This window comes from Alternaria novae-zelandiae (assembly GCF_023758075.1).
Source record: "Alternaria novae-zelandiae strain BMP 2774 chromosome Unknown scaffold_2, whole genome shotgun sequence".
Classification (NCBI taxonomy): domain Eukaryota; kingdom Fungi; phylum Ascomycota; class Dothideomycetes; order Pleosporales; family Pleosporaceae; genus Alternaria; species Alternaria novae-zelandiae.
Genome location: NW_026056962.1, coordinates 2,756,456 through 2,773,506, shown reverse-complemented (window position 1 = coordinate 2,773,506; position 17,051 = coordinate 2,756,456). Strand labels below are relative to the sequence as shown.

At 52.8% G+C, this 17,051-nt stretch overlaps 4 protein-coding genes across 4 annotated transcripts; 2 read left to right on the top strand and 2 right to left on the bottom strand.

The window, feature by feature from the left end:
* Window positions 1-136: 136 nt before the first annotated feature.
* On the top strand, window positions 137-1,066 carry J4E88_001941 (uncharacterized protein; the record flags this gene model as incomplete). The annotated part of the gene is made up of 2 exons (XM_049395608.1): window positions 137-516; window positions 568-1,066. 2 exons carry the CDS (start codon window positions 137-139, stop codon window positions 1,064-1,066), a joined length of 879 nt encoding a protein of 292 aa, XP_049259472.1.
* An 856-nt stretch (window positions 1,067-1,922) lies between these two features.
* Window positions 1,923-2,970, top strand: J4E88_001940 (uncharacterized protein; the record flags this gene model as incomplete). Its single annotated transcript, XM_049395607.1, has 2 exons — window positions 1,923-2,091; window positions 2,153-2,970. The coding sequence occupies 2 exons, from the start codon at window positions 1,923-1,925 to the stop codon at window positions 2,968-2,970; spliced, it is 987 nt and encodes a 328-aa protein (XP_049259471.1).
* Window positions 2,971-3,641: 671 nt separating this feature from the next.
* Window positions 3,642-6,796, bottom strand: J4E88_001939 (uncharacterized protein; the record flags this gene model as incomplete). The annotated part of the gene is made up of 4 exons (XM_049395606.1): window positions 3,642-5,144; window positions 5,192-5,439; window positions 5,488-6,592; window positions 6,791-6,796. The coding sequence occupies 4 exons, from the start codon at window positions 6,794-6,796 to the stop codon at window positions 3,642-3,644; spliced, it is 2,862 nt and encodes a 953-aa protein (XP_049259470.1).
* A 3,054-nt stretch (window positions 6,797-9,850) lies between these two features.
* On the bottom strand, window positions 9,851-11,253 carry J4E88_001938 (uncharacterized protein; the record flags this gene model as incomplete). The annotated part of the gene is made up of 7 exons (XM_049395605.1): window positions 9,851-10,308; window positions 10,362-10,429; window positions 10,480-10,683; window positions 10,738-10,840; window positions 10,896-10,971; window positions 11,116-11,139; window positions 11,245-11,253. 7 exons carry the CDS (start codon window positions 11,251-11,253, stop codon window positions 9,851-9,853), a joined length of 942 nt encoding a protein of 313 aa, XP_049259469.1.
* Window positions 11,254-17,051: the final 5,798 nt, after the last annotated feature.

Sequence of the window (17,051 nt, the reverse complement as noted above, 5' to 3'; positions counted from 1 at the left end):
GCAAAGCCACTAGGCTTAAAGCGGCAAGGTGTGAGATGATAGTGGGGAACCCCCGCCTTCCGATGAACTCTTCTTTTGATGGCTCGACACCTGGCTTCTTCAGATCTCCCAACGTCAAAAACCTAGAAACGACATCATGGCGCCACTTTCAGGATCCGCCAAGAAGAAGAAGCAGAAGGAGAAGGAGAGAGAAGTCCAAAGGCTCAAGGTCATTGAGGAGCGCCAAGCGGGGTCGGACACCAGCCCGGACGATGAGATTCCCGCTACCCAAGCCTACGGACCCTGGGACGAGCCAAAGGAGAAGTGGGATGCGCGTCTGATCGCTCAGCCCCCGAGCGACGCTTCGTGGGATGCTTTTGAGAAGCGTGCAAAGGCGAGGAAGGGGAAGGCTATCGAGTACCAGCCCGCTGCCGTCCCAGATGAGCAGACTATGCACGTAGATGCATCAACCAAGTTTGATAGCACTGCGAAACCCGTTCAAAAGATCGTCTTTGCTTCTGGCATCAATGTGGACGAGTATGTTCAACTTTGTCCAGATTCGTGTTAATTTATGCTGATAGTATTCAGCACCATCGTCGACGTCATTGCCAATGCAGATGCTACTTTCCGAAGCGCAGTCCGCGTCTTCATAGCCGGAGACGTCGAGAGGAAGGAGGCCATTGAACTTACCAGCGCCGGTGTAGAGAAGTTGACCAAAGCTTTGCCTCAACTAGAGATTATCGCTCTTCACGGTACATCGAAGCTCACGCGTACCGCATTCCCAACTATCCTCAAGAACTGCGCAAATATCGAATCCGTCACTCTCACCGTCGTCCAAGGCCAAAAGTCAAAGCGCATCCGTCTCAATAGCACACTCGACTGGTTGACAGATAAGACTTTCGTCCCGAAGTTGCGGTACCTCGAGTTCCGTGGCGTCTACCATGAAGCGTTCCGTCGCGAGTTCCTTGAGTTCCTCACAAAGTGCAGGCCTGCGCTGGAGATCGTTTTCGAATATGACAGGCCCGCTGTCCTGATCCGGGATATGGAGACTATCCCACTGGACCGCGTTCCTGCTGCCGGTAAATGAAGCACGATCAATTGAGCGAGATCTGTGCGGCTCTGAGCGGAATAGCCACCGCAGACCCAATAGGAAGACCATGGGATAAGCCCGGAGACATCGGTTCGCAAAAGATGCGGTACTCACTACAGCTTATGAAGCGATCAAAAAGCCACGTGCAGTCGATCGAAGATCATTACTGATCTGTCGATGACGAAGCAATAAATACAATGAATGAGAAAAGCGGCTAGTCTTAGCTGAAACAATTCAACGCTACAAGAGCTGCGGATCCGATGCACGATACTACGTATGATGTTAACTCCGCCACGAAGCGTGCGCAATACCTTTGTCATCCCGCTTGGGAAGCGGGAGTGACGAGAAGATCACGATTCTCAGTGGCAGTAGCCAGAGCGTTTTGCAAGCCGAGGTCTCACCAGTCCCAATGAACGATCTGTGAAGTCATCGCGAAGTCCACATGCTTGCACCCAAAATTTCATCAACAACTTCGTACGCCTGGTGTATTCTCATTATGCTTTACAACTAAGACATGGCACCTTTCTTACGTCCGATCTATCAAACTCCGACCGCGAGAGCGAGTGCGACGGGGAAGTGGACCCGGCCGCTGTCTTGATGGCACTTGTGCATCAGCCCAGGCGCTAAAGGGAGCTAACGCGGACTTTATGCACGCTGCTGACACTCTCAAAACAGAATCGCGCCAGAGTGAGCCTCACTACTTCCTTAACACCTTCAACAGTGTTGGGGCTATGCTGCTTCTCGAAGCGGGGCTCGAATACATAGGTCCGATTCGCGAGCTGTCATCGATCTGCATATATGCTCGCACCCGCTCGGAGGATGACATTCCCATACACAATTTCCCCCTGCCGACATGTCAGCAACTCCGATGCCATCTGGGTTTGACTGTGCAGATGCTCCCATTGAGTTAGCCTGGTCGTCTCAGCGACCCGAGCTCCGCGATGAGACGGAAGATTGGATGGGTGTGACCAATCCAGTGGAGAGGCGAAAACTACAGAACCGCTTGAACCAGAGAGCACGGAGTAAGTTGTCCTGCAGATCGACCGGCCAAAAGGAATAAAGTCGGTTCTGACATGTTATTAGGAAACCGTGCGCAAAAGAAAAGTGCCCCAGCCAAACAGCCCCGCCGTGTTGTCATACCAGACGAGGCCAACGAGAGCGACGCGTCGGGTCGTGAAGGCAGTTGCAGCACATCCGACCTATCTCTGAACGACCTTAGCGAACCCGATGCCGCAATAGCGCAAAGGTCATGCATGGCCGCCCACCCCAAGGTGCAGGAGCTAATGCGCCGCTTCTCCGAACACGCATACGCCAGCTACATGCAAGGCACACCCGCCCTGTCCCACTTACCGCTCCTACTCAAATACAACGTCGCCAGCGGTCTCGCACGCAACGCCGATATCCTGGGAGTTACTGCGCAGTACTACGATTGGTATGGCATCTCACCACTCAATAAACAAGGCCCGCTCCTAGGTTCCGACGCAGGGGCAGAATGGCCAGCATGTCTCCAACCCACCGAATTACAAAGCTCTATAGAGCATCATCCTTGGTTGGATCTTTTCCCGTGGCCTAAAGTGCGAGACAACATGCTGCAAGCGTTCCAACGAACGGAGCCTATCGACTACGAAGATGCGCTATGCCATGATATCTGCGAGTACAACCATCTAGACCGTAATCCCATACTGATAGTTTGGGGTCCGCCAGAAGACCATCGCAGTTGGGAAATCGATCCGGTATTCCTGGAGAAGTGGGGCTGGCTGCTGAGTGGATGTCCGGAGGTGTACGAAACGACAAATTATTGGCGTGCGACACGAGGCGAGAAGCTGTTTACGCCACAGCAATGGCATAACACGATACAGAGCAGTTTGCCGGAGGAGCTGCACTACGACGTTCATGACTGAGGCATCAGCAGAGCGCCCCCGTGAATCTGGATCTTGCATACATCATAGTCACGGATCGGAGAAGCGAGAAGGAAACGCGGCATGGTTGCGCTGCATCGAATGGTTCGTGATTGCACGTACTTGGCTGATGGCGACTATCATGGACCCTGTTCGCACGTCCGCAGAAGCCAAAAACCACTTCGGATGGCATCACGAGAACGGATTATTGCAAAGCAACATCACGGCCACGAGTGCAAAAAGCATGCACTCCCTCATGTGGGCTAGTCTCAGCAAGCTCGGAACAGATAGTGTGGATTCGGCGAACATACACTGGCGGGATGTCAGCGGCAACGGGTAGGCAGTATAGCATGTGGTTGAGAGCGGCGGACCAGCGATAGATCAGACGGTGGCTTAGATCTTTGCGCCACTTAAGAGTGTGAGACATGCGCCGAGATTATGAGTGAGAGAGGTATAGGGTTTGCGAAGAGATGAGGGCTGGGGTTGATAAATGAGTGTACTTGGCTGTTATGCAGCTTTGTATCTAGCAATAATGAACAGTATGATCTTGGATTATCGACATGTTGCCGTATCAGTGGGCTTTGTAGCGATGAATTGCCATTCAACGCTGTGTGCTCTCTTCCTTGCCGCCTCCGTCAGCATTGTATGTAAGTGACTAGCCATGACGCCATTGCCTAGATGTAGAACATGGTGTCCTTGAGCTTGGGATGGATCTGTACATCCGACGCGCTCGGGTCCAGCGCCCCACCCCCAGCGGCCGAAGAGTCAGCAACGGAATTCCCGGCGCTCGGCGTCGGTGTGTCGAATAGGTTCGCCAAGTAGCAACGAGCCCGCTCACAGGCCAGATCGGCGTAGTATGCTGGCGGGCACAGACTGACAGCCTTCGTCGCACGACCGAACAGATAACACATGTTGTGGGTGAGGTCTTCCACGATATCAGCAATGTTGCCAAACTGTGGCGGGACCACTTTCGCGTAGATCTGGCGGAAGATCTCGTCGTGAACGATATAGTAATGGCAAGGACGCGCTGTTCCTTGGAGGGCGGCGTGTGCTTGAAGGAAGAAGTCCCAGTTGCGGGCCTCTGTCACGCCCCGATCGACGACGGTACCAGGCTTCGTGTTGCCAGAGCTCTTTTCCCCAACACCATCGCAGTCTTTGTCCGATGTTGGGTAGAAGCGTGTCTTGTGTCGCTTACCACAGATAACAACCGTGAAGCGTGGAAGACCCTTCTTGGTATCAGGCGCGGGGTACAGTGCCTCGCATGCCTTTCGCAGCTGGGGAAGCTCCTGTGACAGCACCATGTCGTACTGTCCTTCTGATACTCCGTCGCGGTAGATGAGAATGTTCTCGGGGAATGCAGGGTGCTTGCCCTTGGTCTTCCAGAGGTTAAGACGCGACTTCAACATTTCGGAGAGATCATCGACGTTTTCCTGCCTTCCGCGCTGAATGCGCAGCGTCGCAGGCCATTGCCCAAGATATTTGTCGATGGAAGCGACCATCGCCGATACAGAAGGAGCGTTAGAAGCCGAGCCTGGAGAAGGGTGGGTCACGTCGATACCGACCACCATCGTCTTGTTTTGATCGATGATGCCAAGGCTCTTGTTTTCGACGATCTGGTTGATGCCACCGAGCTTCAAATTGAACTTCAGTGCGATGTTCGCAATGTACTGATCTCGGCCGCGCTCCTTCCAGAGCTTGGAGCCAACAGAACAGATCGTGTGAAGGCCATAGTCTCTATCGGCGAGTGTCTTGATGCGCTTGTATAGGGGGATGTTTGCCTCTGGTAGCACAATGAATAGGAGGTTCAAAGCACCAGCCGCTCTCTGTAGATACGGGCCGAGGGTGGGATCGTCTGGATGCTGTAGTTGAAGACGTTGTGGGGGAAGGGGTGGCTGGGCGTTGACACCAATCTTGAGCAAGCCTTGGTAGAACTCCTGCATCACAGCACCGAGAGCTTGGCCATCGAAAGAGTCGCGTTTACCTGGCATAGATATCATGACTGTGGACCATTTCGGTAGGGACGCGCCAGTGTTGAACTTGATGTTCATCATATTCCAACGGCCAAATTTCTGGTCGACAGGAGCAGTCTTGTCACCTTTGTAGATGACCCTTGGGCAGGTGAGAACTCGACCAGGTACTTTAATCAGACCCGGTGTGATGGTAAGACCAAAAGAGCGCTTGTAATTGTCAGCGAAAGGACTTCACAGCGCAAGTGGGAACTTACCAGCAGAACATTGGTGTCCTCGTCCAGACCGACGGTCGATACACCCTCATTGAGGATGGACCTCGCGTTCTCCCACGGCTTGCGTACGGCGTACTGAATCATAGTCTGTGTTTGGCCACCATCAAGCTTGGCTTTGGATGGCTGGCCCGGAACGACGACGCAGACCTCCGCAGGAAGGTACATGGGGTTTTCTCGGTTGCCGCAGTTGACGACGGGCAGCTCGGGGTGCTGGAGGACACGATTGTATGCTACATAACGTTAGTACCGGGATACCATGGAGGGAGAGGGTGACATACTCGTCTTGAAGAAATCGAATACAGTAATGTATTTTCCCGATCCAGCAGGCGCTGGGCCCTTGGGCTGGGGCTTTCCTTTGCCCTTGCCCTTTGCAGCACCCGCCTCCGCCTTGGGTGCGCCGGATGAGCCTGCGTCAGCATCGAGCCAGAACTCAACATCCTTGGCGCCTGCACCGTGACCCTTGATGCGTGGCCTGTTCGCCAGCTTATGCCCGTCATCCTTCCTGGCTAGACCAAAGATGGTCTTGATGCGAGGAATGACCTGCTTGGCTTTGTTCCGCTTCTCAGCCAAATGCGTGGTTTGGACGCGGACCAGCTTGAGAAACTTTTCCAAAGCAATGGTGTTTCGTGTACCGTAGCTGTGCATGAGGCCCGGAAGAGGACCAGAGTGGTAGAAGGCTCCATGACTGACGTTGATATTGACCAAGATGCGGCAAGTTGCAATGCGCACGCTGGAGAAGAAGCCGCGGATGACTTCGAGCCCTGAGCCGAGATCACCCCTTGTCGCATTCTGATTCAGGGAGAAGCTCTTCGATGAGCCTATCGTGGCTAGGTTATTGGCAGACTTGACGTAGTGGTTCAGGAAAATATTGAGCGCCTGCGTCAATTCTTGCTTGTCGCCCAAGGACTGGCTGAGGTTGGTAGAATTCATCCAGTCGACCAGCTCACCGATGCTGTACGTTCGGATATACTTGACCTTGATCTTGTAGACCGTGCCGTTGTCTGCTGGTTCGTCTTCACCTTCGCTGCGGTACTGAATCTCAATGATGTCTTCGTCATGCTTGAACTTCGTCTTGGAGACAAGTGTTTGACGGAAATCAGTCGCGACGTCGCCTTTGAGAGGAGCCATCTCCGATGACTGAAGCAAGAGCTCCATGACCCGGTGACGTTTCCTTCCAGCGGCTTCTGGTTGGACGTCAACATCGTAACGATACAACACCATATTGGAAGGTGGGAGCAGCTCAACATAGTTCGCCGTGAGCTCTACCTTGACACCTTTGGTGCCGTATCCGGGTCTCGTTGGATTTCCTTCTGATAGCGACAGGGCGCTGAGATCGAGGCCTTTCTTTCCGACAGGATGCAAAGTATCTTCAACTTTTGCGACCTTTGGGTCTAGCGGATGAGAGTTGCTGTACCAATGTTAATTCTGGACGAACCGAAAATTGATCAATACCTTACGGGAAGATCTGGATGCCTTGCTGGCCACCGCGGGGCGGTCCACCATACCCTCCTCTGCCGCCACCACGGCCTCCGCCTCTATCACCCCGAAACCCACCGCCTCGATCCCCTCGGAAGCCGCCACCTCCATAGTCGCCTCTCCCTCCTCCTCCACGTCCACCTCCGCGGTCTCCACGAAATCCTCCTCTTCCTCTGTCACCGCCTCGAGGTGCGCCTGACATAGTTGAATGGCTGAGTGAGGCTTTCGGACTGAAGAATTGGCGCGACGTGCGACGAGCTCAGCGATCTGTCTGACACGCTGCCCTTGTGGACTAGATGCTTTGGGATAAGGTTTTGTAGAGCAACCTTCGTATGAAACAGCGACACTGTTCCGATGGGAATGCTCGCAAGACCCCAAAGGCTGAGAGATGACGAGAAAGCGATGAGGCGAGGCATTGGCAGCAAACACGCTACTTAAGTGGGGCAAGCTACGCGCCGACCCACACCCCGCCCCGCGTCGTCTCATTCCACGTCGAACGCCAGCGCCCGACTTTCATTCCTTTCACTTCGCCAGCTGCCTGACTGCATACTCACCGGTTTGTTACGCTGCAGAGACCTTGCAGATGCCTATCAAGTATGCTGGTGCCTGTTCTTCCCCACGCCTGTAAGGTGTGCCAATCCAAACTGCTCCTCTACCTCCACGGCTACAACCGCTGCCCAGAAAAGGGCTCATGGGAGCGCATTACCGAACACGAATCTTCGACCGGCAACGAGTATGGATACTGGTTCAATCTTTATTATAATGAAGCCGTCGCATTGGCAAAGGGTGGCTGCGAATTGATGATGTGGCTTCTCACCCTTAGCCGGCGTGGAACCACAGCGAACAGTCAATTGCGCGCATACTTCACGCATAACTCCGAGGAACAGCTTGTGCTAGACTGGGTCAATGATATCAATCAATATACGGACGGTAAAGACTTTGCTCGCAAGCTAGTGCTGTGCGTCGAGGCTGAGTACGTCCTCCGTGGAACACGGCTTCTTTGCTAGATCAGTGCACTAATGATGCATGTGGCTCAGTAACGTAGCCGCTGCGGACATCAAACCCAGGCTGCCAAATCTGAATCCCGCATCCGCCGAAACCATGTCGACGGCTCGCGGGTGGCTGCAGACGTGCACCGCCACGCATCACGCATGCGGCAACAAATCCCGGCGCGCAACGACAGGCTCTGGTATCTTGAAACCTCGCCGTCTCATCAAGATCTTCAAAAGGCCTAAGGGCTCAGCCACGGATCCAGGGCTATGCCTGGTGGAAACGACAAACATTGAACGGCCAAAGTATGCTACCTTGAGCTACTGCTGGGGAGGAGATCAGCCAACGAAACTGAAAAGAGGCAACATAATCTCATGGCGGTCCAAAATCTCGTTCAGCGATCTTCCGCGTACGCTGAAAGATGCTATACTAGTGACGGCTGAACTAGGGCTCGAATACATCTGGATAGACGCTCTTTGCATAGTCCAGGACGACGATGGCGATAAGATTGTGGAGCTCGCCCGGATGGGCGACATATATTCGCATGCGCATGTTACACTACTAGCTTCCCGAAGTCCCAGGGTGCAGGATGGGTTTCTACAATCCAGATACATCCCCCGGGAAAGAGGTTTTCGCTTACCCTACCTTTGCAAAAACGGCAAGATAGGCTCTGTAGTCCTCTGGACAGGCAGAGACATGGGAAATGCTGAGCCAATCCACCAACGTGGATGGTGCTTCCAAGAACAGATCCTTTCACCCCGCATCCTAGAGTTCGGTACCCATCAGCTGCGGTATCTATGCACCGCCAATCGCACTGACGAAGTCGTCCCGGAGACAGACGGGTGGATCACGAATTCCGAAACGTTCGGGGCATACGGAAGTGGTCATTCGCTTGACTTACCAGCTCACTGGTACACTTTACCAGCGACTGGAACCGAGTTTCTGGATCTTTGGGAACGCATCGTTGTGCATTACAGTCACCTAAGCCTGAGCCATAACACTGATAAGCTGCGTGCCATCTCGGCTGTTGCAAGAAAGTTTGGACAGTCCTCATCTGTGCGATACTACGCTGGGCTCTGGGCAGAACACCTGCCGAGCCAATTACTTTGGGAAGTGGACCGTGTCGATCGGAGCTCAAGCAAACCCACCCGAGCCGCTAAATGGGTGGCTCCATCATGGTCTTGGGCATCGATAGAGGGGCCTATCAGCTACTCATTGATCGATAGCAATTCGATCGTGTGTCAGCGACTGAACGTCATCGTCGAGAATGCCACGTCTAAAGACGACTTCAGCGACGTGCTCGACGCTGAAATGAGACTTCGAACGTTAACCCTCCATGCTAAAATAGGGAAGGATGAAAGACCTTCTCAATCATGGGGACACGAAGCAGCTTCTCGGTCATGGGGGTTCAGTAGCAAGGCTACGCGTCATCGAGCCGACGAGGATGCGACTACCGGTGCACAAGAAGACAATTGGTCATCTTGGCATCCTACTTTCGTGGATCCGAAGTCTGGAAAAGCCTGGACCGACATACACGGTCAGTATGATGAACACACTGCGGGATGCGATACTGTGTTGCTGGCTCGTATCACCACAGGTCGGGGGCTTATTCTGGCAATGCAGCCGCAAACCAAGAAGTACACGCGCGTTGCTATTTTCCGGTTGGACGGATACAAAGAGGGTGACCGTCGCTGGGAGCAGAGGGATATTGCCATTGCTTAATACAGCACCGTTAGTCCTTTACCATGAATACTGTATCGTTCTCTTTCCGATCCATCGTAATAAGAGACATCCCGTGTTGTGCCTGTAATGCCTTGTTTGTTGTTCGCAAGGCAGATGCGGCCAGGCTGAGCGAAGAGAAATGACGAGACGACGAGACGCGGTGAGGCGAGGCAGCAAACGCGCCAAGTGGGGTAACCGCAAGCTCCGCCTTCCCCGCGGACACTTTTGACACGCGACGCGACCTTACTTGTGCACTCAGGGGGCGTCAGAAGTGGGGTCAAACGGGTTTCTAGCGTCCGCAGTGGTACAAAGATGAATATGGCAAAGGAACGATCGATGATGTCGGCGGCATGATGAACTTCTGTGGTCATTGGAGCGGAGCGACACTGAAAAGCACGGACATTCTTTTGTCTATCTCAATTCTTTCCGTTCCCCAGGTAGGATACACAAATTTTAATTGCGCTGCAAAAGGAATATCTCTATACTGGAGTCGCTCCCATTGCCCTGGAGCTCTCTGTACGCGTCTCCTTGTCTCCTTCCGGTGAAAGCCGCTCGGCTGGGTGGCCGCAGCCCTTGGTGCGACGGCTGTGGGGGCGGAGGAAGCTGTTTCTCAACGTCTGGCTGGGGTCGCTTCTCCATGGTCGCACCGCGCCGTATTTCGGGACGCGATTGGAAAGCTTGCATGCGATATGAGCCCTGCTCGGACTTCCCTGCCGATGACGATGACGTTGGTGCGAATTTGCCTCCGAGGAAGTTGTTTGATGGCCGGCGGCGGGACGATGCTTGCGATGTGTTGCCGAAGACGCGTGGGAACAGTTTGTTCATGAGGGGCTTGCAGCCTGGGAGACAGCCGCAGATAACACCTACACCGCTCTCTACCGACATGATGACGAATGTGGTAGCTCCGTACCCTGGATATTGTTAGTTGGTGATTGCGTACAGCTGTGATTCGATGGTGACTCACAGAAGACGTCGTAGGAGACGAGGTATAGGTGTGTATAGTAGAGTCGCACGACGCCGGCGATGCATACACTAATCCCATGTCAGCCTGATCCAAATTAGATCGCGAGAGGTCGACCTACATGACACCAAGCGAAAACATGCTCGTCAAAGTGACGCGCTGACGGAGCGATACTTGAACGTTCAAAAGGTTTCTCGCGGGCCATAGGAAGATGACGAAGTCGCTGAATGTGTTTTGCGCCGAGTGGAAGTAGTAGATCGCCTTGATGTTGAGGCATTTGGCTGTGTTGATGTACTTGAAGATCTCCCAGTACGTGCTGGCGGGTCTACAGTTGTTGTTAGCATGATGTGCAATGGTCGAGTTGATCGCGTTTGCTTACGAGCATTGGAACAGGGTGATGAAGAAGCAGGCCGTGTTCAGAGTCACCGTATAGAAGATCATCAAGCGGCAGAACCACTTGTCGAGCTTCGACGGAAATATGCCTAGAAAGATATTAGTGATTGCGCTGCCACAACTTCGCATACGCTGCGCACTTACGTATGTAGGTGAGAAGGATCGCAACCTTCATGAACGTAATGATAGCAGTGAAGAGCAACTGTGTTGACATGCCCATCTATACTGTTGTGAGCATGGTGACACCACTTCGTGACGCGCCACGTACTTGGGCAGCTTTCATCGTCCCGAAAAGTCGCTCAGGTCGGACGTCCCCTGATTGGTATCAGCTATGTCGCATGTAACAGTGTTACGATCTACTCACATAAGTGGTAGCCCATTTGGTAATCTGGCAGCATCGATATGATGAGCATGACGTTACTTCCAACCGACATCACCTACACAGGTCAGCGCTCTGCTCTCAGGTCGCCAGACGAATCCTTCTGTCACTTACAGCTGCCATCAGCATCGTCCAGTCGTCCCATCCCAATGTATTGACGAGCACTGTCCGACAGTAGAACCGACATGATATGAACCCAATGACAAGGACAGTCAGTGGAACCAGTATCGCCAATGCCAATGTGAGGTGGTTCGCCGGGTCGACATAGTTAGGCGGCGGAAACGATGCGAACTCCTCCGCGGTAGGAAATCTCGAAGTCATGATGAGTAAACGCCAGCAAAGACAGCCGCAAAAACAACATAAGTCCTCCGCGGGTACCAGAAAAGCATTCCTGAATCACTCGGGAGCGCCCGCGGCCATTATAACCGGCATGCTCGTAATAGGAGCCGGCATGCACACCAACTACCCCGCGACCTGTAGGAGCAGAAGTTGAAACTTACTTGAAGTGAGCTACGCACGTCCCTCGCATAGTGTGGGTGGCGCTTCGCCTGCCACCTGCTTGAAACGACACCATCGCCCGAAGGTCGCGACTGGTCCAGACACTTGCTCACATTTGTGCGGCTGAAGGCACCCGAGGCCGGGTCTTCCATGTTTTCCATGTGGCTTTCGACTTGTTAGCCCGCCAAATGATTACTTGGGATGGCCTGTGTCGAAGCCTCTAACGGAAACAACCATCTTTGGGTAAGCAAAGTCAATTGCGCCTTGAGTCCCAGTGATGTTTGAGGCCGAACACGATGAGCGCACTGCTTTTTGTTACGATCGTCAGTAGCCGTGAAAGTACACTCCACTCATGGAGCGTGCCGCAGTGATCGTACTGATCTTCCCATAGCTCCCATGGTAGCGCACGTGGCCGCAAAACCGTTGGCAGACCAAAGCGCACTTACCACATTCACACATGACGTCCGAAGGAGCATCAACATCGGTATCAGCAGGACAATCGTGACCCTTTGCAGCACGGTGAAGGTCGGCGAGGAGAGAACTCCTCCAGCACCTCTTTACCTGTCGACCAATGAAAATAATACAATAATCTGGCAAGTCCCAACGTGCTTGAGCGTGGTGGTGAGGGTTCGCAAAAGGGCAGGTGGTTTCGCTTAGTCTGACCAGCCCGCATTAGCTAGCACAGGGGCGCAATAGATAAGGCTGGACATTTGCTGAAACTTCGTATAAAATGCCCTATAGCAAGCTCCCGTAATGACATGGATGATAGAATGTGGGCGTGTCCCGTACCCAGGCACCGGCGTTTGAACGACGCACGTGCGACATGGAATGAAGGAAGCGGGTCAGTATACCGCGGACTTGGCTCATGGATCGCCTGAGGCCGGCATTGGGGGCGGAAGTGTGCCCAGGTGGCTAGGTAAAGTTTCCAGATGACATTCGCCGCGTTCGCCAGATCTGCGCATCGCAACGACGAGAGCTGTGATGAATGAAGTGGAAAGGAGTGTTATGGTCCGGCAATTGACCGAAATGTGTCATGGCAGTGGTAGGTGACAGCGGCAGATAATTGAGCTACGGTTGAACTTGCGGTTGATGGCGTTGCTTGGCGCACCGCTCAGCTCCCCACGAGCGCGACAATGAGATTCCTACGTTAGCGTCGGTGTCCACATGTCAGTACCATTTGCGGCACATTGCCGAGGTCTTATCGTAGTGCCACTTCCCAACCTCCTACAAGACGCACCTCTGCTTCCCACCTACCCACCTAGGACACCGCATGCAAACTTCGTCACGAACGCTGTGTACGTCATCGGCGTTGCCCGGACTATTCTCACGGTCCTGAGTATCGACACAACCCCCCATTCCTGCGACGGGTGACTTGTCAGCCTGACGCGGCTGGTCTGCCGTCCTCGATCACCGGCGTCTATCAGCCACTTTATTGTAATTTGGGTACACGCAGCGCACGTACCGAATTGCGATACATACGCATCGGACATATGCGAGCGAGCGTAGCACGCTTCAAAATGCTCTAGAAGTGTTCCTCAAGGTTCATGCTCGTAGCCATACCGTAGCCATACCGTCGCTTTGGATTTTTTTTCCAAATACCAGATGTCAGCCAATCTTGCTTATGCGCAAAGGATTTTGAGTGGTCAAACGTTCAGGCTTCTCACGATTCTTCCCGCGCTCGATGGAGAAGGGCCATTGCAATGCGAATGCCACTCTTTCGACATTGACGAGGCTCCTCCGTACGAAGCGCTGTCTTATGTGTGGGGCGCACAAACACCATCTGTTGACATATGTTGTAATGGGCAGTGGATTCAGATCGGACCCCCACTTGCGTGCGCGTTGAAGAGATTACGGTATCGAGAAGCTACACGGACGATCTGGGTGGATGCAATTTGCATAAACCAACGCGATGAGGCTGAGAAAAGCTATCAAGTGCCGCTCATGGGTAGCGTCTATGCAGTGGCCAAAAGGGTCGTGGTTTGGTTAGGGCCAGGACATGCGCAGCAAACTCGACAAGCTTTCGAGAGCGTTAAGCTTATTGCTGCCGCTTTCGAACAGGCCGATCAGAATTACAGCCTTGCTTCAGCCCATTGGTGGAGACTGTGTGAACAAGTTCATGTACCCGATGAACTGTTCGATCCACTCGTAGTGGATAGCCTGCGAAGGTTATTTGACCGACCATGGTTCTCTAGAGTATGGTGTGTCCAGGAGATTCGCTTAGCCACAGATGCTCACCTCATCTGGGGCAGCGATGAGGTTTCCTGGGCAGATCTGGCTGTGAGCGCATCATGGATCTTTGGAAAAGCTGGTGCGGTGGGAGAAGACGAGAGCGGCAACGCCGTGGAATCCCCACTCGTCGTAATCGCAGTTGAGAATGCGGCGATTATGCGCGAAAAGGCAAGTTATCACCTCCTGGATGCATTGGATCAATTTCGTATGTTCAAAGCGTCCAATCCAAGGGACAAAGTGTACGGTCTGCTTAGCATGGTTTCGCCCAGATCCGAAGTGCAAGCATTGGACGTTGATTATAACAAAAGTGTCGGCGAAGTATATGCCGACACAGTGTTGACTGTCATCCGACTATACTCACGACTGACTGCATTCGCCTACATTACACATCATACCGACTACGATGGACCTAAACCCAGGCACAATGATGGAAAGTCTGAATACCGATCATGGGCTCCACGGTGGGACAAATCACCAATCGCTCATCCGCTGGGGTTACCTGAAGAACTATGTCCCTGGAGCGCATGTGGAGACCATAATGCGACGATGGTCGTTGATCCTCCCTCGACGTCCGAGCGTCTCTGTCTTAAAGGTGCGACTTACAGCAGGGTGGTCGAGGTTGGACACGCCATGGGCTACCACAACCTGATAGATCCTGAGTACATTGGCAAAGGGGCCAGCGGCGACCCAGTCAGAAAACATCCAATTATCGCGGCTTTCGAACGCATGGATGCAAATTCGCCACGAGAAAGGTTCGCTCGCACATTGACAAGAGGCTGTTGGGGTGAATCGGATCAGTATATACAGCTTTCAGACAAGTCTGTACAAGCAAAACACAGTGACGCTTGCTCTCGTTTCCTGCGCAGATTGTTGAATGTTCAGAACTTGGGCGGCGAGGGTGAACACAGCTACAACCATGACTCAGCTCAGTTTAAAAGAGACGCTTATTACGCTTGTCGGCAGCGGCGCATGTTCTGGATGAAGCACGCTTCATATGGCCTTGGCCCGCAATCCATGCGGACCGGTGACATCGTGGTGGTACTCTACGGAGGTAATACACCATACGTGTTACGGCCCAGGGCAAACGAATACATCTTCATCGGCCAGGCTTACGTCGACGAGATCATGAACGGGGAGATTTTTAAGTGTTCAGCATCGAATGTACCGGAAGAGCAGACCTTTTGTCTCATTTAAGTATGACATTGTCTCACAAGTGCTGTCTCATATAGTAACACACAAATAATAATCCCAGCCCACCGATTTCAGAGCCACGTGCGTACCTTACCAACCTAGATAAGACTCGAAAATTCAGTCGCTAGAGCTATTTACGTTATCAGCCTTCGTAGTCCATAGCATTGTTAGCTCTAAGAACCAGGATCAGCGAACTCTGAGCTCCAGGGCGGAGATTCCGTCGTTCCGAAATTGACTCCCATAGCATTATTTCTGAAGTGCCCTATTTCTCGAGTATTGCGAGCCTAGTAGAGCCGCTAATGAAACTGCCAATAGACCTCCACTCGTACCCGCCCTCGTTTCTTTACTAGCGAAACGGACACTTTTCCTCCTCCATCCTTCCCCAGAATCAAGCGTGAGTAACTTCCTCTTCTCCCACTGTGTTGCAGCCATGCTGCGACATGTCAACAGCGCGTCGCATTCGCAATAGCTTCCCCACTTGTCCTTACACGCTGTGCTGTTACTTGATTCGCAGAAGGTGCCGCAGCATTTCCTGTTCCCTCCGCGAAATTGTTCGTTATCGTCTAAGGGGCAATGGTCAGCCCGCCTAGCCATTCGTGCCATTGCTTTGTATCTGTCGTATCCATCAGGGTCGGTGGCCTGCTTTTGGCTCTGCAACATGCGCCTCATTGATTGTGCTAACAACTCGCATCCAGTGAGATTCTCCTCGGGTTTGATCCAAAGGCGAGAACGTCCGTCAGCGAGTCCAAACAACGCGTAGATGTAGTCTTCACCACGGGTAGCAGCTGAGTTCTCTGTCAAGTGAATCAACAGCGGCAGTTGAAGCTGTTTCGGCTCAAAGCACCTGTGTTTCCCTTGTGAAGCTTTGGATACTCGCAATGACCCTGTCGCCAGTACGAACAGTAACCAAATGCCTTGAGTTTCTTTGATCCTCGCCATAAGACGCTTAGCGGTGAAGCTGCGACTGGGGTGTAGCTGAATAACCATTGGTAGGCACATAAAGAAGCTCCATGGGCATTCAGACCTTCCACAAATCAAACGAACTCTCTCCCTTCCATATGCCGACCGCATCTGGTCTGAAGCGACAATCTCTTGTACTATCCAGAGTCTTGTCCAGTATTGGCAGTCCAGTATGGTTTTCACGGCGCTAATTTGCTTTTTGCTAATGGCGCTCGGCCGTTTTCCTATTACTTGTGCCCATCGATTTACAGCGTCCTCTTCAGACTCCCGTCCTTCGATATTGATGCTTTTGTGAAGATTTCCAAGAAGATAGACCGCACTGGCCACGTAGGATGGCCCACTGCCAAGCCATGCGAGAGTCTCGTAGGCATACCTGTAGATATCCCGAATATGTTTCAGCTGGGTGAGCTTTTCCTGGACGTCTCTCTGGTCTATACAAAGTGCGTCGATCCAGTAAACGCCCAAGTTCCAACCGGGAAATCCTTCCATTCGAGCTACCGCTGCATGCCTTAGGAATCGATAAAGATTTTTGGTGACTTCGTGTCGCTTGCCGTCAATGAGAATCCGACGCTTGTCATGCTCAGAGTCTCCCCACTCATACGACAATGCACGGTATCCATCTCGATACGCTTGTTTTTTGAGTACGCATCGAAGCTCACATTCAATGATATTACGTCGCCGTGGCAGTACTGTCAGAAGTCGAGTGTAACGCTCTGCATCTTTTAGAGGCTCGTATTCGTACTCTTGGTAGCGACTAGATGGACGCTCGGTGTAGACATGGTAGCTAGGCCTATCGCTCGAATCTGACTCGCTACTCGTTTCGTCTGAACCCGAGTCGCTGTTCCATTCGTCTGAATCGCTACTCCATTTGTCTGAATCCGATTCGCTGTTCCATTCGTCTGAATCTGATTCGCTACTCCATTCATCTGAGTCCGATGCGCTACTCGGTTCATCTGAATCATTGGGGTGATGGCGACGTATCCGGTTGCTGGGCATTTCGGTGGACCAGTGGAGTATCGTGAAACCAAGGGGCCTAGGGAATT